At 42.3% G+C, this 27573-nt stretch overlaps 1 protein-coding gene across 1 annotated transcript; it reads right to left on the reverse strand.

Annotated features, from left to right (window-relative positions):
• Window positions 1-6915: 6915 nt before the first annotated feature.
• On the reverse strand, window positions 6916-26072 carry LOC310777646 (sterile alpha motif domain-containing protein 9-like). The gene is made up of 5 exons (XM_083638025.1): window positions 25889-26072; window positions 24955-25022; window positions 24383-24455; window positions 17800-17867; window positions 6916-12916 (listed from the first exon to the last, which is right to left on the reverse strand). Exons 4-5 carry the CDS (start codon window positions 17821-17823, stop codon window positions 8387-8389), a joined length of 4554 nt encoding a protein of 1517 aa, XP_083494151.1. The 5' UTR covers window positions 17824-17867; window positions 24383-24455; window positions 24955-25022; window positions 25889-26072; the 3' UTR covers window positions 6916-8386.
• Window positions 26073-27573: the final 1501 nt, after the last annotated feature.

A 27573-nucleotide genomic window follows, 5' to 3' on the forward strand; every position in this document is an offset into this window, starting at 1 on the left:
ATTTAAGGTTGGTGAGAGCCAAAGTGAAAGAGACGTTTTGGAATTATGGGCTTTAGACAAAAGGGTTAGCTCCCCACTCTGGACTCACTACTCTTTTCTCCCCCTATTTTATTTCATCAGAAACTACAGCTTTTCACATCTGGCTAGGCAAAGAGAGAAATGTTCACTTTTGTTAAAAAAAAAGTCAGAATCTGACTTTGAATGTAACTTTGAGCCGCAATTTCAGGAGGTGGCAGACTAATAAGATTCAACGTCAGATTCTGCCTGTTTGCACACAAATATCTCCGTTACAAGCGCTGTTGAACTCAGCTTCACGTCCCACTCTGTTTTATATTGAGTGTCATTTTTCACCAGTGTATACATGTCCTCATTCGCTTCAGCCACTGACTGAAGAGGATAGCAGCCTTGGGGGGTGGACTGGATGATGAGAGGATCTTGGGGGAGCGATTGCTTTGGCCTTTTCCTCTAAATCCACTGTTTGAACAAGGTCTCAGAGGAGGAAGGGCTTCCTGGTCTTGGGCCAGTTGTACAGGGGAAAATGTGGGAGTGGGGCTTAACGGGGGATGATTGTCCTTTAAGCGGGGTCCAACTACTGGCTATAAGTATGTAAGGAATGTCGTTTCAGATTTAACATTTTCTGTGGAAGAATATGATTTGCTCGAGGACGCTGTGTGTTTTCAACAGTGATTCAACTGATTATGTACCATGCTTAGTTTGATGCAGACATTAAGCAATTAAAAGAAAACGCGCTGTAAAAAGAGACTAGTGAATAACTGATTGCAGCTTGCATACTTCTTATCTTTTGCCATAGGAAAAAATGACACAAGGCTACAGCACAGAAACACTCCTCAGCTATGGTAACTGTACTACAGTAATGCCTACATACTGTAAATAAACATGCGTACTGTACCCAGACTACTGTTCAACCAACACGCCTATGCACTCTATACAGTACCTGTGGAAATATTTCTAACCAATATTTTCATGCCAATTACTTTTCCCAATCAGATGAGCCCACCAGGCCAGCTAGGGCACGAAAGCCATTGAGTGACAGCCTTGATGGAGCCGTCATGTGAGCTGGCAGCGGGTACCGGGCCTCTGGCAGCGGTACCGGGCCTCTGGCAGCAGGTACCGGGCCTCTGGCAGCGGTACCGGTCCTCTGGCAGCGGTACCGGGCCTCTGGCAGCGGTACCGGGCCACTGGCAGCGGTACCGGGCCTCTGGCAGCGGGTACCGGGCCACTGGCAGCGGTAGCGGGCCTCTGGCAGCGGTACCGGGCCTCCGAGTGAAAACGCTGTCCTCTCGGCTCAGACTGAAAAACTTGCTTTGTGCTGAAAAAAAAAAAAAAAAAGCCCACGGTGGTTTCTCTATTCTCCTCTGTCTCTGCGACAGCGGTTCCAGGAGCCAGACCCTCACCATCACCACCACCACCACCACCACCTCCACCCCTCCTCCCCTCCTCCCCTCCTCCCCTCCACCCCTCCTCCCCTCCTCCCCTCCTCCCCTCCACCCCTCCTCCCCTCCTCCCCTCCACCCCTCCTCCCCTCCTCCCGTACCCTCTGCTTCCCCCTCTCATTTCTGCCCATTAGCGATCCAGAGAGGGCCGTTTTGCTGAAAACAAACAACAACAAACAAAAGAGCAAAGTGGAGTGAGGAGGGCGGGGAGGCGGTGCGGGAGAGGGGGGGGAGGAGGAGGGGGGCGGTTGCAGAGGCAGAACTTCTGTGTGAAATAATTGCGAGGACCCAATTTCAAACAGATGTCCGCGTGGACTTGGCCCTGGGCTCGTGTCCCCGTTAAATATAGTGATTTGATTGGAAAACAAGCAGCGTGAGACGTGGGCCGGCGGCCAGCGGGACCATTCGGGGGGCTCTCTAATGACCCCCGAGGGGTCGAGGGGTCGCCGGAGTAAAAGCAGATCAGAGAGGATGTGGGGCCGGCGGCCAGGACAGGGCCCATAAATCTCGCCCCGTTCTCAGAGGAAGCTATCTTTTTTCACTCGGCCGTCAGAATTAAAACACAATCACAATCGTCACATTGTGTCGCCGGCCGGCCGCCAGTGTGCCAGAGAGGTTATACATTTCAAAGCCAGCCGACGCAGCGGTTGAGAGGTGGGGTTTGGGTGGTGCTGCTGGTGAACTGTTGGGAGCGAGGTCAACAGGGGCCGTGTATTTTAGGCTTGAGAGAACTGCTGCTCAGAGGGTTGTGGGAAACTGTCCTACAGATCCATATATTAAGATCCATGAACACTATGACGATACTAACATCATTTGGCCTTATTTGGAAAACCAACTATTATGGTACAGTACATTCTGAAATAAAGATATATATCTGAATGGACAGAGATGAAAAAGTGAGGTGTTTTCACACAGAGGCCTATAGCGAGGAAGTGTATTAGTCCAACACTCTCAATCCATAATCGTGATCGCTGCAACAGCGTATCATGAGAACCCTGCTGAAATATGGGATGTCAATGTGCCATGCATTCCAGCACTTGTAAAGGCAAATCTCTGATGGCAAAGTTGACCATGGGTTATTCTTCCAATTTTCAGCCGGCTCAGCGTTTCAGAGATGTTTTAACGTCAAGTGGACAGCTGCACTTTATGGCAGAACGCTGCAAGACGATCAGGATCATTTTCATCCCCTCGGCCGTTGAGGAGAGCCGCCCGCGTGCCTTTCAATTCTCCCAAAGTGAAAACCTCATCAGGGTGAGAGAGTGAAAGAGAGAGAGAGAGAGAGAGAGAGAGAGAGAGAGGGGGGGGGGGGGGGTTCTTTCCCTCAACAAAGGGCTAGTCAGACTGGACTGGTCGCTGAGAGCAGTGTTACACAGCTCACATACGCTCTCTAGAGGGGAGACAGGAGAATGTCAAACCCTGAAAGCGTACAACTGCTGAGAATGCTTGTAAAGTTGTTACACAAATCGAATCTCACAAACGACACTACCTTATATTTCCCAGCATTACAATATGCTTCGATTCAATTCCTACAAACCTTTCCCAGCGTGCATTGTATTTAAATTCAAAGGCATTGGATCAAATATTTAGAAATTGAGTGAAACCTCTCTTTGAACCCTGGTAGCACTTTCTGCTTTCTACTGCGGTGGAAAAGTCACCACAGAGATCTGAAAGATGGTTGACCTGGAAGTTTGCTACGAGTCTGCATGGCAGTGTGAACTGGTGGGAACCTTATTGCACTGGAATTCCAAACCAGTAATTTATACATTACCAAATAACCTGTAAGTAGGAATCAAATGCATGCGAGCAGTTTCCAGTGGAAAATACACATTCCAAATGATCGTCCTGGAGAGCTGCAGTAACATGACGGACTGTAACAGGCTTGCTTTAACTCTCCACCACCATAACGATGTAGCTGCGTCTGCTGACAGGGAGAAGCAGAGAGGAGCATATTGTTTCACTCACTTGGACCTCGCTGACCCCTGGTGTCCACAGGTCCCTGTAGCACACAGCAACACCACCATGCCATCTCCAACGGTCCCTCGCACCAGCAGTCTGCAATATGCTGTGGCAAGGGCTCACTTCTCACCACAATGACCTCTTCACCCCCAGTAGGTGACCTGCAGAAGATTGCTTTCAGCCATGTGTCACAGTGCTAGCTATAGAGAGCCAAAGTGAACGTCACTTCCTGCTTCAGCACTGTACCAGAGATTTTCATCCGCCATTTATTTTCCCATAGACACTTCGTAACATGCGTATAAAAATAGTTTTACTTGTTCAAACCAAACGGTTCAGATATATTTAGAAACAGGACACAGGAGAGACCACCTAACATTTCACTTGGAGCTAAACATAAAACAAAATTGTGGATTTAAAGAAATTATTTTTTCAATGTTGTTTTTTAAAGTATTGGTCTGAGTAAAATGTTCTGTGGTCTCTCCCGATTTTAAATATATCTGAACCGTTTGGTTTGAACAAGTAAAACTATTTTTTATAATTTTACGAATTGTGTATGGGAAAATCTCTGGTACAGTGCTGAAGCAGGAAGTGACGTTCACTTTGCCTCTCTATAATACTTTGGGCTAACGTCTGATGCATATCAAAGAGAAGACACACAGCATGACGGAAACGCTAATGACTGAATTCATTTGTTACTGCAGTTCTATCCATATGGCACCGGGCCTTTCCTGCTGTTACCACACAACTGCTTTCATGAACAAATGTCATGAGGAGATACATGCTCAATGTTTTGAATCAGCTGGTCAATGTTGCGGTATGCGCGGATAGAGAAACAGTGTGGATACATTGGCTTAAAACGTTATCTGTGTATTAAGCTGTTTAATGTGATCTCATTTCTTTTTTACCTGTGAAGACAAGGAAGAACATCTCAACATTAAAGAGTAGCCTACTGTAAAGGACTGTAAAGTACAGTAGAGTACAGTAGAGTAGGCTACTGTAAAGTACAGTAGAGTACTGTAAAGTACTGTAGAGTAGGCTACTGTAAAGTACTGTAGAGTACTGTAAAGTACTGTAGAGTACAGTAGAGTAGGCTACTGTAAAGTACTGTAGAGTACTGTAGAGTAAAGTACTGTAGAGTAGGCTACTGTAAAGTACTGTAGAGTACTGTAAAGTAATGTAGAGTACTGTAGAGTACAGTAGAGTAGGCTACTGTAAAGTACAGTAGATTACTCTAAAGTACTGTAAAGTACTGTAAAGTACTGTAGAGTAGGCTACTGTAAAGTACTGTAGAGTAGGCTACTGTAAAGTACTGTAGAGTAGGCTACTGTAAAGTACAGTAGACTACTGTAAAGTAGAGTAGGCTACTGTAAAGTACTGTAAAGTACAGTAGAGTAGGCTACTGTAAAGTACTGCAGAGTACTGTCAAGTACTGTAGAGTACAGTAGAGTACTGTAAAGTACTGTATAGTACAATAGAGTACTGTAAATGCCAAAGCCAAATTAAAAGTAGGGCACTGAACTTGCACTCTGCTATTGGCTGGTCTTTGGTGCCAGGTGATGTCACCAACTGTTGCACTCGACAGAAGCTGACCTCATCTGGCACCAAAGATGTCAGGGATTATCAATTTGAGTTTAGTGACTCTTTAAAACCAAAGAAATGCACCACAGATTCAGGTGCCTGGTATTCCAGCTCTGCCCATATCTCTACCCATATCTCTCTACCCATATCTCTCTTCCAGCTCTACCCATATCTCCTATCAAATTCAGGCATACAACCTCTTGCCGATGTTTGTCACTCATTGAGCCATCTGCCACTTTGACATCAGTCTGACAGCGATGAGGTCTCTCTCCTGAGGCTGGCGACCTCCGGTCAGAAGGAGCAGAAAGCACCATACATATTCAGTGAGAGGCTCCACACCTCCTTTACCACCGCAACGCACCTGTGTACCTGTGTGTGTGTGCGTGCGTGTGCGTGCGTGTGTGCGTGTGCGTGTGCGTGTGCGTGTGCGTGTGTGTGTGTGTGTGCGTGTGTGTGTGTGTGTGTGTGTGTGTGCTTATCGGTGTGAATATGTGTGCATGTCTATGTACAGTATGCACTTCATGAGGAGCAGGGCAGCTTTACCCACTTGATCCATTTCAAACCCCCACATGACACCACAAGCCTGTCCATCATCCAGAGAGGAGGGGCCTGTCCATCATCCAGAGAGGAGGGGCCTGTCCATCATCCAGAGAGGAGGAGAGAAAGAGGGAGAAGAGGCAACATGTGAACCCTCACATCCCTGCCATGCTTCTGTGTGTGGTAACCCCATAGCGTCTGCCATTTTGGTCCTTCACGTCTTCCTATGAGCCACACAGGGATGTTCCAGCTCCCACGAGCCTCAAGTTCACTTGTCACCATCTGTCCATGCAGACTGCACCTTAAATGAGGGGTTTCTGAAATGTCTCATCACACCCTGTAAACTGCTTTTTGCATCTTAGCTATAGGCACTTCACCAACCTTCTGGTTTGCAGCATGTCAAATCGTTACATTCACTCTATGTTCAGATGCTTATATTTATACCCCAATGTTTCCATATTTTATTCACTTACTACTATACAAATATTTTTATTTTCCTTGAGTGAAACCTCTTATCCTCAGAGCAGTAAGTATGTCTAAAGACAAGTTATTATTATTAGTAGTACAGTAGTAGTAGTATCTATTAATTGTTCAACACCAAAACCTAAGCTCTTTAATATTGTCTCTGAGCTTGAGGCGCCCTCATGTGTCTGATACATGTAGTGCATCCTTAATTCTACAACAAATTACTAATCATCACTGAGATTTCCCTACCCGTGTATTTGATTGTGTAGTTCTTTTTTCATTGTAAAGTTTGGTATTATAGCATGCAAATCCGTTTCATTCAGTAAAAAAAAAAGCACTTTATAATTTTATCAGGATACTAATGTGTTCATAAGTCTTGGACTACAGAGATACCAATTGTGATATCTAATTGCATTTCTTGTTCACATTTTGTTGATATATGTATTGTATAATGCGCTGTGCTGAAATCTGTTATTCAATTTCAATTCAATTTAGTACACATCTATTCTAGCTTATAACTAGTCCCTAACTTTACTGTTATGTTAATTACTGTACAAGAATGCTCAACCCTTGAACCTCTATACTATAGGATGGTTAAAACAGCTGTGGCCAACGATAGCCTATAAAAGTAGAAAAGGTAACCACTGCGCTCAGACAGGTGCGTAGTCCAATATAGAAATGTCACAAATAAATGAAAAGATGGGGACCGCACTCAAGGAATATCGTTTTTAATTTTTAATTAAAGAAAAAGAAAATTAAAAACGATATTCCTTGAGTGTGGTCCCCATCTTTTCATTAATTTGCAACGATAGCCTATATACATTTTACAGAAAAATTACAAATTCTTATGGTATATTCTTTATTCAAAAGTAAAAATGTTAACATACATCATTCTATTTCATGGAATAATGTAATGAAATTGCGCTTTTACATCAATATTTCATACATCAATATTTGTCATCATGAGGAAACTATAGAAAGAAGCCTCCTGTATTTACATTTTGGTAGAAGAGAATATAACGAAAATGTAAAACTCATGTTTTAAGAGGCTTGATTGAAAGGTAATGAAACTTTATAAGAATGCAACTTAATGACATCAATAATATAACACACAGGGTCAAAGATACACACAATAAACAATAAATGTAACAAAATAATCATACTTCATCAAATCTGTTATAAAACGGTTAATATTTCATGGAATAATGTAATGAAGTTGTTGTGTTTGATTCATCAATGTCAGCATGAGGCAACTCAACATAAAAGGCAATAATGGAATTCCATTTCAAACAAATTAATTTCAATATATAAACAAAAAAACTGCAACAATTCAATATTCAACTACCGTAGAAATAAGAAATATAAGTAGAAGTTGCATGCCTCTGCCAACTAGTCAAGTTAAAGTCTACAGTACATGCATGTCTGTCCAGCATGGAACGGGTGGGCGTGAGGTCACAGTGACCTTGAAATTTGACCTTTGACTACCAAAATCTAATCAGTTCATCCATGAGTCCAAGTGAATGTTTGAGGCAAAGTTGAAGAAATGTTAACGAGCATGGGACGTACGGATGTATGGACAACCCTAAAACATAATGCGCCCCAGCCATGCAGACGCATTCATAAAAAGGACTCCTGCTGTATATTTACATGAATTGGTCGAAGTTTGAATATAAGAAATAAAAAACTCATGTTTTAAGAGGCTTGATTCAAAGGTAATGCAACATATTTTCCTTTACTGTACTGTATAAGAAAGCAACTTAATTACACCAATAATAGAAAATGCATGGTCAAAGACATACAATTAAATGTAAAATAGTGGCAAAATAATCATATTCTCAATTACTTTTAAAAATCTGCAAGGTTAACATACATCATTATTTCATGGAATAATGGAAGGAAATTGCCGTGTTTGACACATCAGTGTTACAGCATTCCAAATCATTTCAATGCATAAATGAAAAAAGAACAGGAAAAAAACTGTAACATTTCAATATTTAAAGATGCCTCCTGTATTTACATTAATTGGCTTGGAATGAGAGATGTAATAAAAAAAGATTTAAAACTCTTGTTCCAAGAGTCTTGATTCAAAGGTAATACAGCATATTTTGCATCACGAAGAAAGCAACATAATTGTAGCAATAATAGAACATACAGTAATGGTTCAAAGATACACAAATATATACAAGATGCATAAATAATCATACTTAACACAACCACTTTTCAAAAATTGCAAAGCTTAATAAAAGTAAATATGTTATAGAACTGTTAATATTTTTATGTCATGGAATAATGTATTGAAATTGCGGTATTGATTATGAATATTGCATTTCAATCTGATTATCTTCTATCATAACATGGGCCTGGGTATCTTCAAACAGGCTTCTCCTACAGTAGGTTCAGTTAATGTCAATGGCAAGTGGGCCTTTCATCGAGAAACCAATGAAGAATGACACTTTTGACCCCCCTGCTCGTCCACTAAGCTGACTTCGGAACATTGGAGTGACTTGTATCTTCACATCTGGAATGCTGGTATCTGCCAGGATCAAGTTGCCCTGCACCTCGCCTGTTACTCTGCAAAGGAGCGCCTCAACCTCCTTCGCTTTCCATATTTTGCCATTCTCCCACATTGAGGCCATTTGTTCCTGCCCAGCCCTAACACACCTCTCGATTTCCCCAAGGTGTACCAGTCTCTCATAACCCTGCTTCTTCCCCAAGAAGAAGTGGACAATAGGCCTCTTGCCATTGCACACTTCCTTCATCACTGCATGATATGAGGTTCTCAGCTGTGACACAGACTTCCCCAGACTTCCCCAGACTTCTGCACGAACTAAATGCTGCTGTGGCCACAACAGTGCAACAGCGATAAAGTGCAATGGCAAGTTATCGCTTAGTGGAATTTGCCCACGAAGAACTTGAGAAAGGAGATCAAGAAGCTTCTGGTATGGCTGAAGCTGTCGCGATCCGGGTTTGATACAACTTAGAACAACATTCACATAGATGAAGTTGATCCTCTCCTTTGCTAGATTGCTCTCAGTGAGAACAAACTCGTACTGTCTGGCAATCTTCTCCATCATTTCAGTTAGATTAGACACTGGCTTTGAGAGACAATTCAGAATCCCAGAATAGGTATCAGCGTTTTTACCCTCCAGGAATTGTCTTGCCTCATGAACCTTCAGCATGTTGGAATCTGTCTTGCAGAAGAGGTCTGCATATTGTTTGAAACATCTGAAAAGCTCCATTCGGCCTACTTGCTCACGACTATCTTTCATTCCACATCTGGAGCCCAGGTTGACATAGAAATTGTCAAGCAAGTCGATGTTCAACTTCATCCTGAACTTGAGGTTGTAAAGTACATCCTCAAACTGTCTGAGAATGTAGTAGTAGCGTTTGTGTTTGTTACGCATGGGATCACGTCTCTCTACTTCCTGAATCGCTAAATCGGCAGAGAGAACACGACTCATTATGTCATGACGGACATCATGACGGGCGCCTGAAGAAAATATGGGTGTCTTTGCCAGCATGTCAATGACAATTACACCTACTTGAATTTCTCCCAGGCACCCTGAAGTATTGAAGGGGCAGTTGTCTTGTCTTGTTTTGTTCTGCGATCGTTGCACTGACTCCTTCTTTGCAAGGTCCTGTGTATACTTGAATGCATCTATTGCTGATCCAGCCATTTTGAGAAGAATCTTCAAATTTTCTGCCGTAATAGGCACATCCTTGTCATTTGCAATGGCATTCTTCAGCTCACGTTTGAAAACTTGTGCTGATGTGTCTGCAATGTACGAGCTCTCTCTGGAAAGATCTTTTGCTTTCGCTGCCCAATCTTTTGCCTCTTTGAAATCCTTCTTCTTTAAGTAATAGTACCTGGCTAGTAACTGAGAGATGATCGCATCTTTCGGAAATCTTTTTGATGCACTCTCTAGCACCATCTCTTCCAACCCCTGAGATTCGCTTGTAATATGCTGAATTAGTGGAGAGAACAGAGATTCCTCCTCCACTGAGTGATGTCTCTTCACCAACATGTAGTGAACATCTTGCATGAGTGTGCCTTTGCCTTGTGTGCTCTCATAAAGCTTGTCTGTGGTTAGCAGTAGGTTGGTAATTTCTGCTTTTTTTACCTTGTGTGTTGTTGTAAGTTCCTGCAAACAGTGCCGAGCAATGCTTGAGTGGATCATTTTCACAGCTTCGAATACTACCTTACCCTCAACTTGGATGGTGCAGATTAAAGTGGAAAACTTTCCGAATCCATCTTTGACACTGCCAGATCCACAGAATGGTTTTGGTTGAAGATCTAGAAATTCCTCACACAGAGAGACGGAGAGTGAGGCACCCTTGCAGTATACATTCAACAGAACTAAAACAGCAATGAGTTGTGCATGTTTCTGATTGATGTTGAAACTCTTCAGGGTGTTGCGGGCGACACCTTGAATGTATTCTGATGAAAAGTTCTCCTTCATGATCATGAATCCATAGAACGTCTCAGCATTCTTGTATGTTTTCTTTATTTCCACAAGGTTTTGGGCAAACTGTTCCTGCTCATTTTCAGAGAGATCATTGCCAATGAATACAGTCTCTGTATTCGGCAGATGATCTGTTGTTTCTTTCTGTTCTGAAGACTCTGATCTCATCATGCAATTCAGTAGAATTACCTGTGGGGAGCTAGACTGAATGTGATTTCCCACACACTCTTCTTCGATGAGTTGCTGCAAGTCAAACACTTTGTCCATGTCCTCAAAGTCATCTATCATCAGCAAAACAGGGACCCGAGGCAATTGCTCGTCATGGCGATACATCAAAAGTTCGACCACATGCTTAGCAACCTCGGCCAAGTCAGCATTGCTGTCTTTCAGAACTGCACAACGGTACTTGTCCCTGTGAAACCACAGTGTGTGCATAGCTAAAGTTGTCCCACCGCATCCAGGTACATGCATGAGGTTGAACAAAACACAGGCTTTTCTCAAGGAGCACAAGTCTGGTATGACTGTCTTCTCGATGAAATCAAACTTGTCCCGTTTAATGAAAGGTGTGGACCCGGGCTGCTCAGAGAAATAGAAATTCCACCATGACACTTTTCCTCCTTTGTAGAAGTTCTCCTCTATGGCATTTTTGTCCTCATTCCCTCCTTCACACTGGTTCACACACAGGACATCTAAGGTGTACAAGCTATGCTCCACTTTCTTTTCAAATAGCACTTTGCTTCCTCCACCACAGCTCAGGAAATGGTCACATTTCCGGTTTTCTGACAAAAGACTGCGGATGGTGCCATTGACCTCAGCAAAACTGAGCTCATAGATGCATCTAGCAGAAATTTTGATTCCATAGCGAGCCTCAATCAAGTCTTTCCAACTGGTGAAAGTGTTTTCATTTTCACATATACAAAGAATTTGCTCTGTGCCTCTGAGCTCCTGCCTGAATGTGCTGAACGTCTCCACCAGAGGGTCCATGTTCTCGCTTACAGCAGATAAAAGCAAGAAGATGACAAGGAATCTCTGGTTTGGAAGCACATCTTTCCGGCACAAGAATGAAATCACATCTCGAACAGAGGCTCCCTTGTCTGTAAGCCAGTGTTCTATGTCTGAGGGGGCCTCATCATCGATACCTCCATTGCAGAACACCCAGCTGGTATTTCTAGTTAATTTCAACTTGCTGGCAATGTCTTCAACACCTTCTGTGATTTTATAGCGTACTGGTAAATGGACATTCACTGTACTTTTCTCTGCAAAGTGCTGCTGCAATCCATTTACAACTGATTCCGGATCAAAGTCCAAAACAGCTGTTGGATTGAGATCCAGAAGAAATTCCATTGATTCCAACTGGATTGAATGTGATTTGTTAGTTACTATCAAATACCGCTCAAAGTGCGACTTATCTAAAGAGTGGGTTCCACCTGTGATCATCTCACTAAGTCTAGAACCTTGATGACTGCTTTTAATCACTTTGAGGTGCTTCTCTTCTGCTTGTTTTCGGAGTTGTGCTAGCTGTGACAGACTGTCAACAAACTTGCTGTACTCCTCCATAGGTTTTGCAGAGGTGGTTGGTTTCAGGAGATCCCTGCTACTACTGCCATCACGGACATAGAAATGTCTTGACTGTGTTGTTTCAGGTTTCTCTGGTTCTTTGCCTTTTGCCTTCTTCTTTCCTTTCTTGGTCTCCAAGCTGATATGGTAGACGTGTTCCTTACAGATCACAGAGTTGGGCACTATGTCCACTTCTATCACACACTTCTCAGATGATGATGTGTCCTTATTGAGAACCCCAACAAATCGAGGAGGCTTGATGCACATTTTAGCTTCCGGTTTGTCTTTATGTTCAAAATAACCATCAATGGCATTCTTTAGTGCTTTTTCATAAGCCTCTTTGTCCGTAACATGCACTCCCAACACTTCACCATGTGGCTTGTCACCTATTCCAAAATGTATGGTGCCGTTCGTGCGGCTATTCATGCAGGCTGCTGCAAAACGAATAACATCTGTTGTGAAATTACTCATTTTATTTTCATCTGATGTATTGAATGTATTGATGTAAGCTTTATACTCATGACAGGGTTCAATATAGTCTGTGGCACCTGATTCATTAACATCAAGAATGCTGTTCTCTGTGTATCTACATGTATCATGGTATCTATGGAATGGATAGGGCTTGCACGACCTTCCAGACTGGTTTACAGAGCTTGTTGGCTGCTCTTTTCTCAATTTCAACAGCTCATCTCTGGCACGAATGAGAAGTTTGGCTGGTTCGAGGGTCACACCCAAACCGGTTGAGTCTGTTTTATCTAAAAGTAAAAGTAAAAGACTAGACCCGTTAATGTCCTGTCGAAGCAACATATCTGCAAATTCGTCATCCACACCAGGCACCTTGAGAGCCCATTGTCTCACTTGATGTTTACTCCACTCCTTGATGTCTGCTGACAGATCCTCTTCATTCTAAAATAAAATACATCGTCGTATTATTCTAAATTCAAATTAGCTTTAAGGGAAGGCTTTGCCGATTTTCAACGTGCTTTGTATCGTTACAATGTTGGTAATATACGCAGATGGGCAGCCTTTACCTTGTCTTGACTTTCCTGCACCGAGAGCTCTGCAGTTTATTCCATATCAGAACATTCTGGATGCAGAAGTGAACAGATGTTCTACTCGAAGGCGGCTGTTCCAACTACAGATTGTTTATTTTTATTTTCTTTGTATGCGCACATCCACAGAGAATTGCATGGAGAGCCTTAACGAGCGTTAATGACCCATGCCAGTTGGCGGGGGTGGAGTTTCTGCAGACAGACTAAAAGGGATTTCTCAATACAGAAAACATATAGAGAAGGTAAACACTGCTTATATTACTGAGATTGTAATGATGCAATGCAGGTTGAAAATCGGCAAAGCCTTCCTTTAATTATTTGTTGGCGATATTTAGTGTTGGGGAATGGGGTGTAGTTAACTCTACAACTACTTGTTAAACCAACTTGTGCAGTATTTTGGTGATAGTTCAGCTGAATTTAAATCAACTTAATTGCTTTGAGATTTTTTTTTTTAAGTAGTTAGCTTGTTAGTTTCTGAGTCTGCCCTGGTATCTGTCACCATTTTCACTCTTCATGAGTTTGCTTCCCTGATAATGTTAGGCAAACATGAAAAGATGAGGAAATAAAACTAAGATTATTACAATTAAATGACAACAATAGCCAATGAGCTGCATTGAGCCATTCTGGAAATGCTACAAATGTTACATCATAAAAAATACATTGAATTGAATTAAACTGAATCGTAATGTATCAGAGATTAAATTAATCATATCGGTTACGAGCTATGTTATGTATCAAATTTTCATTCAAGGAATGGACTGAGATTTGGCGGAGGACGTGGTCCAGAGCGCAAGGGTCCAGTCCACTGTCTGCAATTAGTGCGAAGTGGCTGTGCGTTCAAAACTGGTGCGTTGAGAAGAATATTGATCCTTTGAGCTGCTCAATTTAGATCTATTCTCTCCTTCCTTCAGTTCCTGTTTCACAGGCTGCTGTTGCATTCCACCATCAAGGTGTATGCGTCAGTGGTCTCCTCTTTCCATGAGGGCTTTGGGTGTTTCCTGCTTGGAGTCAGGAGACGTCACCCCGCGCACATTTCCACTCCTCAATGGGACTTGGCAGCCCTGACCAATTTTAGTCCATTGCTCAAATCTCTCTGAAGTTTTTGTCGATCAACACGGCGTTGCTGCTTGCTCTGAATTCAGCTAAGAGAGTGGGGGATGTGCGCTGTCCATCCATTCCAGCTGCGTGCTTATTTGTGGGGATTTGAGCAACGTTACACTCATGCAAAATCCGTTCTTCATGAGAACATTGACAGTTCTCATAGGTCCAGAACGATTCAACTGGACACATTCTTTAATCTTTCCTCCTCCCCATGCTGGTGAGAGGGAGGAAAGACGGTCTGTGGGTAACAAAAGTTTATGGGAGTGGTAATTTGGGTTCAGGATAATCTTCACGAACGTGAATCACTTTTTTGCCTTTTGAAGCGTTTTGTAAAAACCCTGTAAAAAAACGGGGGACGTTTCAAACGTCATAAAAGTCACATTTGTGAAGATTATCCTGCTGAACCCAAATAACCGCTCCCATAAACTTTTGTTAACCACATAGATCATAGTAGAGCCCGACCGATACTGGATTTTTGAGCCCGATGCCGATATTAGGGAGTCAATTTTTTTTTATATCGATATATCGGCCGATATTCTTATATTATATAATACACATTATATTACACCACTTGACAAAGATATGACTTGACATGACTTGGGATATCTAATGTAGGCATGATATTTTACAGCTTATCAATAAACTTTATTGTGCAAAATGACATCAATGCCATGAAATAGTAAACTTCACTGGGAATGTATTAATAAATAACTAGAAATCTAAAACCACAAATAGAACAAAATATAAAATATAACGAGTTAAGAAAAAATATCAAATATACACAACATGCTTATCCACCTTATTTTTGGCGGCCATTTTTGCCTGATCTGCTGATGGGTGCTTCTTCCGGTGTGATCCTCCCAGCCTTGTTGCTGACAGCTTGACACCCGTCTGGGCGAACGGAGCAAATCACTAATCAGGTCCAGCTTGGCAAAAATCTCGTCGATAAATATCCCTTTAAAGGCCCATTCCGTTGGTTTTGGCGAGAAATAAATGTGCGCAAAGTGTTTATTATTGGCACTGAGTGAATGCGCCTTGACGTCACTTAAAAATGGCGACCAGGGGCGTTTCTCTCCGACCAGCCGTTCAGAAGATACATGGAAAACCGCAGTTTCGAAGTGGATAGCATCTCCCGCCACAGCTAGAGGATGTGACGTCTCGCGCGTTCACGTCGAGCTTGTCCTAGACGCTAACAGGAAATGGCTGAAGTAGCTTTTAACGTTACGCTCATCGCTAGCTGCTAGCTAAAGGAAACAACAAACACAGACTCCAGAAAAAGTCCAGACTAAATAAATAAATATTTATCTAATGAAGCCCGTCTGGCCAGACAGCAGCAATGTGACCGACATCGGGGGGAAACTAGAGTCAGGACTGTGTTTTCGGTTCATGAAGGGAACTTGCTGCTTGTAGCTAGTGTAATGTGGTTTTGACCAGATAACGTTAGCTGCTTGCTAATGGATTTTCAAGATTCAAGATTTTTACTGTCACTCCGTAGTACAAGTATCTGACCACCTGGTCAGAAACTCTGCTAACATTACCGTCTTGTGTGAAGTAATGCAACCCTAACGTTACTACCGTTATGCTTATGGTCATGGAACATTATTGTTTGACTGCATTTAGCTGCAGTGGTGATTCGTTAGCTTGATGCTATACGCGGCTAACTAATAGATTTAGCTATATTTATAGAAATGACCACCAGCCCCACTAATAACGTTACTGTCTTGTGTTGATAATGAATCTAACAGTCGGAAATATGCCTAACGTTAGCCTACTGTCTGTTATGCTTACGGTACATTGTTTGACGGTAGGCTACCGTACATAGGCTACAGGGGGAGCAGGCTATTTCCTGGCTCGTGCTAACATGAGTATCCACTTCCCGCAGCCAGCAGGCTCTGACTGCAGTGGGACTGCACATACTAGTAATGTTAGCTTGATGCTAATCGCGGCTAACTAATATTAATTTACATTTATAGAAATTACCACCAGCCCCACTAATAACGTTACCGTCTTGTGTGGATAATGAATTTAACAGTCCTAAATATGCCTAACGTTACTGTTATGCTTATGAAACATTGTTTGATTGTTCAGTTTGGTCAACTCCAGGCATTACCGTACATACAGGGGGAGCAGGCTATTTCCTGGCTTTTGCTAACATGAGTATCGACTTGCCCGCAGCCAACGCAAGCCAAAACACGACCAAACATGCCACAATAACGTCCCCTAATTCATCCAGAATCCTTCCTGGGCATCTCGAGGCTGATCTGACCGATAAATTGTCCAGGTTGCCGTTTTCAAGTGACTTTTATGAGTTAACGTTACAAAGCAACGAACAGCTCTGCTGTTGCCAGGCAACTGCTTGTGCGCGTATGGTATGGTGCCCGCGCGTCAGCTCGTTCACACGCTGCCTGCAGTTACACTAACGGCCACCGGCGTCAGTAATAGTGGGTTTTGACGGATTGGGCCTTTAAGAGCGCAGTGCATTCATGGGTAATCGCCTGCTGTGGCCAATATTAACCATTTCGAGTAACACTGTTTCCATACGGATCACCGGCGTTAGTTTGTTGTTTATAACGTGGCTATATTCATAACGTTTTCTATCTCGGATACTTATTTCGAATCGCACATAGGTTACGCCAAACCCCACATAGGTTACGCCTCGAATCCCACACAAGTTACGCTAAAACGCACATACTTTACGCCTCGAATCGCACATAGGTTACGCTAAAACCACCACCGCAAAGCGTGTGGGTTTCAGGACGAAACAGACTCGAGCCACTAACGTCATCTTAAGAGCACAATATTCCTGGAATGCAAGTTTAACTAAACAGTTACATGTCCTCTGCATTCTACATAAAATTAAGATATTACGGGTTGTTTTATTTGTATGTTACATACTTATTGACCAAGTTATGTTCAATTCAGCCAGGGTACAAGAGACTGAGTGTAGGCAGCCATCTTTTCAAATCAAGTAGAATACATTAGGAAATGGCAAGCTGCAGCAATAGTCACGTTAAACCGGACCTTGTACGCACAATTATTTTTTACAGTGGGGCATTCAAAAATAAGGTGGATAACTTCAAAAAATAAAAAATATCTGCAATATCGGCCAACATATCGTCCAATACCGATATATCGTTATCGGCCAATATCGGCCGATAATATTCGTGGACCGATATATCGGTCGGGCTCTAGATCATAGTGTTGCAAATGTATTTATCTTGTTGTGGCACTGGCCATCCACAATATGTATGGATTTGAAGAAACAGTATACAGTATATAGTTGACATGAGAGAGAAAGTGGAATAAACACAGGTGCGGAGTGTGGGACAGACATTGGTTAGTTAATGTTTTCATATTCATACGAGGAAAATACCTGTGTATTTGATAGGCTACTATAGTCATACGTATATGAACTATGCTCTGTGCGTTTATCCAATCACACATCCCCATTCCCCGGTCCGCAGCAACAATGTCAATTTTAAACCGGTCCGCGGTGCAAAAAAGGTTGGGAACACCTGCTCTAAATCGATGCTATAGCAGAGATTTAAAAGAAGCAGTTCAAAATAGAAAGCTATACACTAAATTGAATACATATTAAAAAAAATAAAAAAATTGCTCATTTCAACAGTACTTTACCTTAATTTCGCCTGGGTCAGCCATAATAACCTCTGTTCACTCGTCACACATTTAGATCCTCATCAAAGCTGAAAAGAAGATCAAAATATTCAAAATTATTATTATTGAGTACAGCTTTACACTCCAAATGGAACAGGAAAGAATAAGTACATACACTGTATAGTAGCCAGCCAGACCACTATCAGTCCTAGTGCCCATTGGGTATAAAATAAGATTATATTTATTTATAAAATGGGTACCTCAAATCAAGCAATCTGATTGGTTCACAGCCATTGTATAATTCCAGTAACCGAGTTCAATAACCCATGGCCATGGGTTATTGGTTACCATGGCAACTCTCTTACTAAATGGCAGCGCTGTGCTCGAGCCAAACAGCTTTCTCCTGATCTGCTGTATGGAGGGTCACTAGTCCTTCAAGTCTTTGTACAATGAGTCATTATGGACGCATGATGGCGCAACTCTCTTACTAAAAGTACGTTACTTGGTGTCGGCATACGGCTCTGGGGCCGGTTGCACCAACTGGTCTTACACTGGTCTTAACTGCCTGTAACAGAGATCTCCGCGGAGACCTTTTTGACCGTCATCGTCGTAACTGCGGTCAACTGAGCCGTGTTCGTCGTAACACCGCCAGTTCGCTGTCTTTGAAAGCACGACGTTAGATTATAACTAACTAGTTGTGTGGCTTAGCCTTCCAAAATGTTGCCGTTAGTTTTTTAGAAGTTAATACATAGAATTGGGAACGTTACATTCAATTTCATTCAGACTGTCTTTCTGGCTCAATCGCCGCCATTGGTGCAACCGGCCCCTGGTCGGGCTTTGCTCTCAGCAAGCGCCAGGATTGGCCAATGTCGACTTCAGTCTCCAGAACGATCCAATCAAATCACCCGCACGTCTATCGTCTTGCTAGAGGTCCCGCCTTACAGTAGTGTTTCAACTGACTCTTAAAGAAAAACCATGCCAGTCGGACTTATAGTATTATTATTATTATATTATTATACTTGGAAACCGTTTTATAAAAGCAATATAGCACTCGAGCAGCGTGTGTTGTGAAATATATCACACTGATAAGCTGTTATCCCACTCGGCCTGCGGCCTCGTGGGATAACAGCTTATCAGTGTGATATATTCATCACAACACACTTGCTCTCGTGATATATTGCTTAAGTATACTTCAGTGATTTTACATATAGAATTATTACACTGTAGTTACAGATTTTTGTGTTTCAGATTAACACTAACCCAATGAAAATGTATTTTCATTGTCTAGTCTAGTTGATGAGATAGGCGACTCAGCTATAATCCATAATTAACTTGGGCATGGTGCAGGTTGGAGACCACATTGCATTAATATGTGGAAGGGGTATATAGCAATGGGATTTGGGGGATTTTTTTTTTTTTCAATCACACATAGCTGCATTTAGACTAGTTTTTGTAACCAGCAGGGGGCACTGGTCCATTTCATGGAACTACCTTTTGTGATGTCACAGGGATGCAAAATAGTCACCGTTAGGCGACAGTCACATTTTTCAGCCCAAAATATGAGGATTTCTGAGTGGTTTTATGTCTGCCCTGGTATCTGTCACCTTTTTTCACTCTCCATGACTTTGCATCCCTGTGTCAGCCCCAGCAGAACATTCTCCTCTTGTGATGTCACTCCTGTTGTTATGTCACACGCCCATTTATAAAATGCCACCTTTTCCTCCATATTTATACCCTGGGGGCCTGTGGGGGGGGGGTCTTTGTCTTTTTGGAGTGTTTTCACTGTAATCATGAGTCCAAAATGTCAATTCAGATTTTTTTTTAACCTGCACCCTGCCAATCTACTGTAGTTTACATTATGTATCACGTATTACCATACTGAACAAGCACAATTAAATATGAATACAACCAATAAAAGCCAGCATAAGTGAACTACGAAGCTAATTTAATCAAACAACATCAAGAAAAGAAAGAGAAAAAAGTTTGGTTTTCATTGTAGTCATTTTGTGTCAGGCAGAGCCAACATAGTAGTGATGCGCGGGTCAGGTTTTATTAAGGCCCGCCCCAACCCAACCCGTCATTGGAGCCAGCCCGCCCCGCCCGCCCCGTTAAAATATCTGAAAATTCCCAACCCAGCAGCCCGCAACGGCCAATTTAATGTAATATGTCTCCGGACTCAGGAGGAGCACAGCAGAGCTTCCAAGGTGTGCAAAGTAGCTAATAACTCTGTCTCTCTCCCCCCTCTCTGTCTCTCTCTCTCACACACACACACACAGACACTCACATGCTGCCGTGCGCGACAACAGTTGTAGCCTAGGCCTGCTCTGGATGAGTTGCGCTGCTGCTTTCATGTCGGTCTTTCTTCAATTAATCCATGGTCTTCAGATAGCGCGACTGACTACGCTTCCCCAAAGTGCGGATGGCGTGACCGCAGTGTTTCAAATGGAGGTAGCAGGTATAGAGGTAGGCACTAGGCAGGCTACAGAAACAGTTCTTATTCTTCCCCATTTCTTTTAATTACCTCATGCGCTCTCAATTGGCCATGTTGCAGTAGTAGGCTAAACGTAGTAGTGCAGCAGGTGCGCACACGGCTTGCAGATACGGCCAGACTCGCTGTCTGATTTCTTTTAATTACCTCATGCGCACTCAATTGTTCACAGCCTACTCACGTTGCAGTAAAGTTGACAAATAGATCACAGTCGAGTCCACAACAGAAAATCTGCGGTGGCATTATATGGACACTTCAAATAATAATTACAGCGAATAATCCTTCCAAAATGTTTGTTTTGAGACCAGATAGGCTACCTCATTGACGCGTTTCTTTACTCCATGTAGGCTATAGAGAGTGCAGCAGGAGTCTGTATGATTGTGTAGGCCTACGTGTGAGAGAGAGTTAACGTCTTTAAGGTTAATTACTCTGCGTGTTTCATTGCTCTAAATTATTTAATAATGTTGCTTGTACGTTCTGAGCCTGCCCCGCCCGCACCCGCGATATTTTCATAATTTGCCAACCCAGCCCGCCTGCGGGGCGGCCCAGCCCGCGGGACCCGGCGGGTTCTGGGTGACCCGCGCATCACTACAACATAGCATATGGGTGGAGTCAGAAATTTTATCAAGTTTGTTGCTTCCAGCTGGACAGGTAATATCATTTGGTCTCAAAGCCCATTTAGGTTATCAATACTTTGTTTTTTGAAATGCCTCGGTGGCCAAAGGTGACAGGATGTTAATTGATTGCCTGGTATATTCATATTGCATGTAAATCTAAGGATGTAATTACATTTTTGCTTTGGAAATTGAATTGAAATTGAATAATTTTCATGGTTTTCAGTCAGACTATTTAGTAGTGGATAAAGGTGTTCCACAGGGTTCTATCTTGGGTCCACTCCTTTTTTCAATTTTTATCAACGACCTTCCTCATTTATGCACAAACTGTCTTGTCCATCTTTACGCCGATGATACTGTTATTTACACCTCCAACTCCAACATATCTCAAATCCAACATTCCCTACAGCTTGATTTCAACTCGGTTCAACAATGGCTCTTTAACAATAGACTCCTACTCAATCAAAAGAAGTCTTGCAGCATTTGCCCATTCATTTTGTTGATGGCTCACCTCTCCATAAAGTTGACTCATTTAAATACCTTGGACTTTGGATCGACCCTGAACTTTCATTTAAACCCCATATTGATTATATCATAAAAAGAACCTACGGCTGTCTTGCTTCATTATATCGCTCAATTAATTGTTTTACACTTCCAATCAGAAAAAGGATTGTCTCTCAGTTGCTATTACCCATCATAGACTATGCCGATATCATTTACCACAACACCTCTGACACCAACCTCAATCCCCTTAATGTTGTTTTTAATTCATTATGTAGGTTTGTTTTGCGATGTCCCTTCAGAATCCACCATTGTCACCTGTATGATTCACTTAACTGGCTACAGCTCAAATCCAGAAGACAGTTTCACTGGGTTTTATTTATTTTTAAATGTATTTATTTTAATTGTCCTTCGTATTTAAAATCACATTTGATTCCCTTCAGATCCTCATATTCTCTCAGAAACATGCAATATCCTTTCTTTTCTGTACCCACCATTTCCAAAGAAATTGGCCGTAAAGCATTTAGTTACAAAGCCCCATCTGACTGGAATAATCTTCCACTTTCTCTAAGATCAATCTCCTCCTTTCACTGTTTTAAGTTATCCCTTCTCTGCCATCTCAAAACAAACTGCTCATGTTTTTAATTTATGCATTAATCAATATATTTATTTATTTTGTTTATTCTATTTTTTTTTCTATATATATATATATATATATATTGGCCTAACATCTGAGGTATGGGGGTGGGATGGGTGAGGGTGAGCGAGTTGTCTGTATTTTGTTTATTGTAATGTACTGTCTATATTGTATTGTATTGTAATGTTTGTATGTCTTAGTATTGTTTTGTCTTTACTGTATGTATGCACTGAATGTTGTTTTTTGTTCTATATTTCTGTATGTGTCTCTTGGACCCCCTCGAAAATGAGATGCTGCATCTCAAGGGGCTATCATTAAATAAATTCAAATTCAAATTCAATAAGAATTGGATACTGGTAAGGGCATTTCTTCTCAGGTTTAGGCTGTGTTTGCAACAAATTATGTGTTACGGGACTGTTCGTTATTTATCGGAGGGGGAGGGGGCCTTGAACTTTGACCACCAAAATGTAATCAGTTCATCCTTGAGGCCAAGTTAATGTTTGAGGCAAATTTGTTGAAATTCCATCAAGGCATTCCTGAGATATGGGGCTCTATCTTCCCAAAAGCGCTAATTTAGCGTTTGCGATCGTTTAACGCCGTGCAAAATTGGGGGCGGACACAAGCGCATGCATGCCTGTGATAATTGTACTGGGCATTGGCTGCCCCATGCCAAAGCAGGAGTTTCAGTGCTAAAATGTGGGATTGATGGCATTACCCTATCGTCAGCAGCGCGCAATTACTTTGCGCTAAGAGCTTTGAAAAGGACCTCTTACGCGCAAATACCTCTCTGCGCTGGGTGCGCTGCATGGAGATTACGGCTGCGCTCCCAGCACAGAGAGGTATTTGCGCAGTGGAAAGTGGAATTCCTTTTGGATATGTCATTACGCACAGCCTTGCCACGCCAAGACATCAAATTATGCTGCTAAAATTGGGTATTAGCAGATAATTCAGTGAGGCAATCAACTATAACTCACTGAGAAACTTTTATCACATCGCAAAGAGGGAAATTAATTGAGAAAACTTGTTGGACAATGGACATAGGCTATTTACCTTCATAACCCGAAGGGTCATTGGCACCACAGACGATCTGTCAATAAGCTCCCTCTGTCCTCGCACGAGTGAGTACACTCTATTACGCATGCAGAGAATTACAGCATATTGCATGCCTCGCGCAAACAGCCATTGCAAGATGGGAATCTGATTGGTTTTGATTGACGTAATGCCCAGCCTTGCCTGGCCACGCCTGTGAATAATTCTGGTAGTTAAGACTGCCCAAATCCCGTTTGCGCAGGCATTTTGGGGCGCAGATGATTTTGGCACGGCTCTAATTTGCCCTTGCGACACGTGAACCTTTCCGCATCCCGGCCGAGAATTGCATCCCCAACATATTTCGGGGCTGTTTTAACTTAGAAATCAGGGAGGTCACGTCTACCAGACAATTATATCACTTTTAAACAGTTACATTTCTGTATAAATCATTACAAGTATGCTCCCGTGAGGTGGGGATGCTTTTTTTTGCTGCTCGGCGGGGGAGCAAAACTCGGCAGAACACCTGGCGGACGGCGCAAGGCGGAATGCTATCTTCCGTGCCTTAAGGCACGCGCAAACAGGTGTGCAAGCGCTATTAGGGGATAGCGCCTGTCGGAAGATAGAGGCATCGGTGTTAACAAGCTTGAAAATGGCGTTGGAGAGGTCACAGTGGCCTTGACCTTTGACCTTTGATCACTAAAATGTAATCCGTTCATCCTTGCGCCCAAGTCGACGTTTCAGCCAAATTGGAAGAAATTCCATCAAGCCGTTCTTGAGATATCGCTTTAACAAACTTGGGAATGGCATTCGTGAGGTCACAGTGACCTTGACCTTTGACCACGAAAATCTAATCAGTTCATCCTTGCGTCCAAGTCGATGTTTGAGGCAAATTTGATGAAACTCCGTCAAGGCATTCCTGAGATATCGCGTTAACAAGCTTGAAAATGGGGTTCGAGAGGTCACAGTGACCTTGACCTTTGACCACCAAAATCTAATCAGATCATCTTTGAGTCTAAGTCGAAGTTTGAGGCAAATTTGATGAAACTCCGTCAGGGCGTTCCTCAGATATCGCATTAACGAACATCGGACGGACGGACGGACATCGGACGTACGGACGGACGGACGGACAACCCGGATCCATAATGCCTCCGGCCTGGCTATCGCCGGCGGAGGCATAAAAACACAAGTCCCTCCCTAGTGCTCAAAAAATTATTTGACACCCCTCCCAAATTTTGCACCATGCCCCCCTCTGATAAATAACGAACAGTCCATAACAAATTGAAAAACAGACTACAGGTAGTATAAAGGGGGGGGGGGGGGGGCGGGGGCACTTACCCATCCTGGCCAAGCTTCTTTGCTGGATGACTATCTGCTCTGTCCACGTTGTTTTATGTGATCATGTGACAGCCTTTTGTAAAAGAGGAAGTGCAAATTTAATCTTCATGAGACAGAAGAACAGTTGCACAACAGCATGTGTCATCAGAGGCTTTCTGCATGCCAGCGACAGGTACTATAGAGCAAAAGGAAGTGCTTTACAGTGAATTTACAACAGTCCTCAAATGACTGTAAATCATTGCAAGTTTCATGGCTTATTGCTTTTATAAAACACTTACTATCCTGGCAAAAGGTTTCATAATATAAACACAACAACAAGAAAAAAAATGCAGAAGTTTGTGTGTTCCAGACCCGGGAACTACTGTCCAATTGCACATCGATCTTTGACTCCCAAGTAAACTATTTCATGATACTTTATTGATATACGAACCAAATTCTTTCACTCATTATAAAAGTAGCTTCCCCAAAAGTGATGTTATAGCATACATTTAAAATGAGCAATTCACAAGCCATAAACTGAGAACATACTAAAAAGTGTAATGAAAGATCATTTCAACTGTACTTTACTGTACCTTCATTCCGCATGAACCAGCCATAATAACCTCTATTCACTCATCACAAATTTGGATCGCCATCAAAGCTGAAAATAAATAAATACATAAATAAATAAATAAATAAATAAATAAATAAATAAATATTAGTAATATTTTACTAATATATATATAGCCTATATATATATATATATATACATACATACAGGCTTTTCTCCCTGACCATCTCTGTGATACATTTCCACTGTCAGTCCTACTTTGCATTGGGTATACCGTAAATAGATTGTGTAGGTGTAATGTGATGGTGTGATACTTACACTACTGTATTTAGTATTAGTATTAGTTAGTTGGTATTTGTTTCAGATTAAAAGCCCACAATGTGAATTTCTGTCTTGTGGCAATGAGATGCACTGGCTGTATGAAGAAAGTCAAGATTTCCTGCTCTCTAGTGCCTGCTGTGGCATGGGAATGAATCAAACCAGGAAGGTGTGGTCCCCATTCAATACACATTTTAAATGTAGTTACAGTACACAAAAGATGTGTGTGTGTGTGTGTGTGTGTGTGTGTGTGTGTGTGTGTGTGTGTGTGTGTGTGTGTGTGTGTGTGTGTGTGTGTGTGTGTGTGTGTGTGTGTGTGTGTGTGTGTGTGTGTGTGAAGTTTCTATTCTAGTTTTTCTTGTCAGACAGGCAGAGCCAACATAGCCTATGGGTGCAGCAGAAAGTATAAAGTTTGTGTCCTGCAGATATCTTAAAAGGCCATTTAGGTTGTAAATAGGCCTATTCATCAAAACATAGCTATAGTTTTCAGAAATGCTGTAGGCTATGCGTCGGTGGCCAAAGGCAACTCCCAAGAATTTTAAATGTACGAGAGCCCAAATCACACAAATTATATTATTATTAGCCTACGTAAAATGTCATAACATGGCCCACACTGAAAACCACAAAATAAGACCTACCTCAGTAGGCTACAGTAGGCTATTTGCTGAATGATTGATGATCCGCGCTGATCTCGTCGAATGCTTGCCAACAACAGGGTTGATGTGACAGCCTTTTCCAAAAGAAAGAGGTAGCATTAAGTAAATATTGAACCTTGATGTCGGTGTTTGCGGAGGAGAGTCAGATCTGTCCCGTCGGCAGGCTGCAGGCAGGCAGGCACAACTGATTTCAGCTCGTTTCATGAGGCTGCTGCTTCCTCCTTTTTTTCCCTCTCCTTTTTTTCGGCAGTCGATGCTTCTCGAAACTTTAAAGACTTCCTAGTGGACGACCAAGGAAAATAAATAAGAACAATAGAATAGAATAGAACAGAACAGAGTAGAATAGAATAGAATAGAATAGAATAGAATAGAATAGAATAGAATAGAATAGAAATGTGATGGTGGGCAGATCTGTGCACTTCAAAAAGAAGAAAACTACAGGTGTGAGTGACGTCAGGACAGGAGTAGCCTACCTGCACTGTTTGAAGCGGGTTGAAAGAGAAACATCCTCAACAGCATGTTGCCAGGCAACAAAATAAATGCGAGGTCAAGATCTATTTGACTAGTATTTGAATTTGTAGCAGGAAATAACCATCAAAGAGAGGAAGCCCTTTGTGCTCTCACATTGGGAGCAAAGCGTAGCACCACGTCACGTCATCCGGCGCGGTGTTCCAGCGGAAAGCCGGTGTCATGCCGAGTTTTGCACCCCTGCCGCCAAATGCATCCCCACCTCACGGGAGCATAAATGATTTATATGGAAACTTAACGGTTTACAAATGATATAATTGTCTGGGTAGACGTGATCTCCAGAACCCCAAAAAACAATTCTGCTCTGAAAACAGCTGGGCGTCATAGTAACGTAAATAAATGTGATCCGCGTTATCTAGGCTATAGCCTACAAAATAAAATGAACTCCACCTCCGGGTTTTAGGTCAGATGATCATTCCCTGTAGTAATGAGAGCCTTGATGAGATTAGTATAGTGTTAAGTGACTGAGTTCTAGAAAAATGCTATATAAATGCCCTGTGGTATTATTATTAGGGTTATTATTATGGTTATTATTATTATTATTATTAGGCTATTAGTATAGACCAAATCACCGTGACGTCACCATGTAAACAAATTTACTTCCGGGTACCACTTGGGGAAGGCGGCAGGTTTAAATGTGCGTGTTGTCAAATAAATGCTGTCAAACCCTCTCGTTTTCGGCCGACTACTTTCAATTTAAATGGTTAAACGGTTGGTAAACATGCTTGTCCGACGTATCTAGCCTTTCTTCTGTGTTTGTTTTATGTAGTGTTAGCATGCTAATAACGTTTGTTTGTCTGTTAAACTCTCTGTTTTTTTGCAGACTCGTAACCTCGCGTCACCAGGCTCTTCTCGGCGAGAGCAGACTCGTTAACGTTACAGACAGAGCTACCGACGCCACGTTAATTTAATTTAGCGTCAAGTCTACTCTGGTCTGGTCCAACAGGTTAATAAGCTAGTCTGGTCTCCGCTAACGTTAGTGAAAGTGTTGTTATGAATGATATTAAACAACAACACAACACGGACGAACCATTTTTGTCTTCTTTGTCTGTTTTTGTCTTCAACACGTCCGTTTGTGCCGTCCACCGCCATTATAATGTGTGGACCTCAGGGGTACCCGGAAGTAAATGTAAACATCC

This window comes from Poromitra crassiceps (genome assembly GCF_964638095.1).
Source record: "Poromitra crassiceps genome assembly, chromosome: 6".
In the NCBI taxonomy this organism is placed as follows: Eukaryota; Metazoa; Chordata; class Actinopteri; order Beryciformes; family Melamphaidae; genus Poromitra; species Poromitra crassiceps.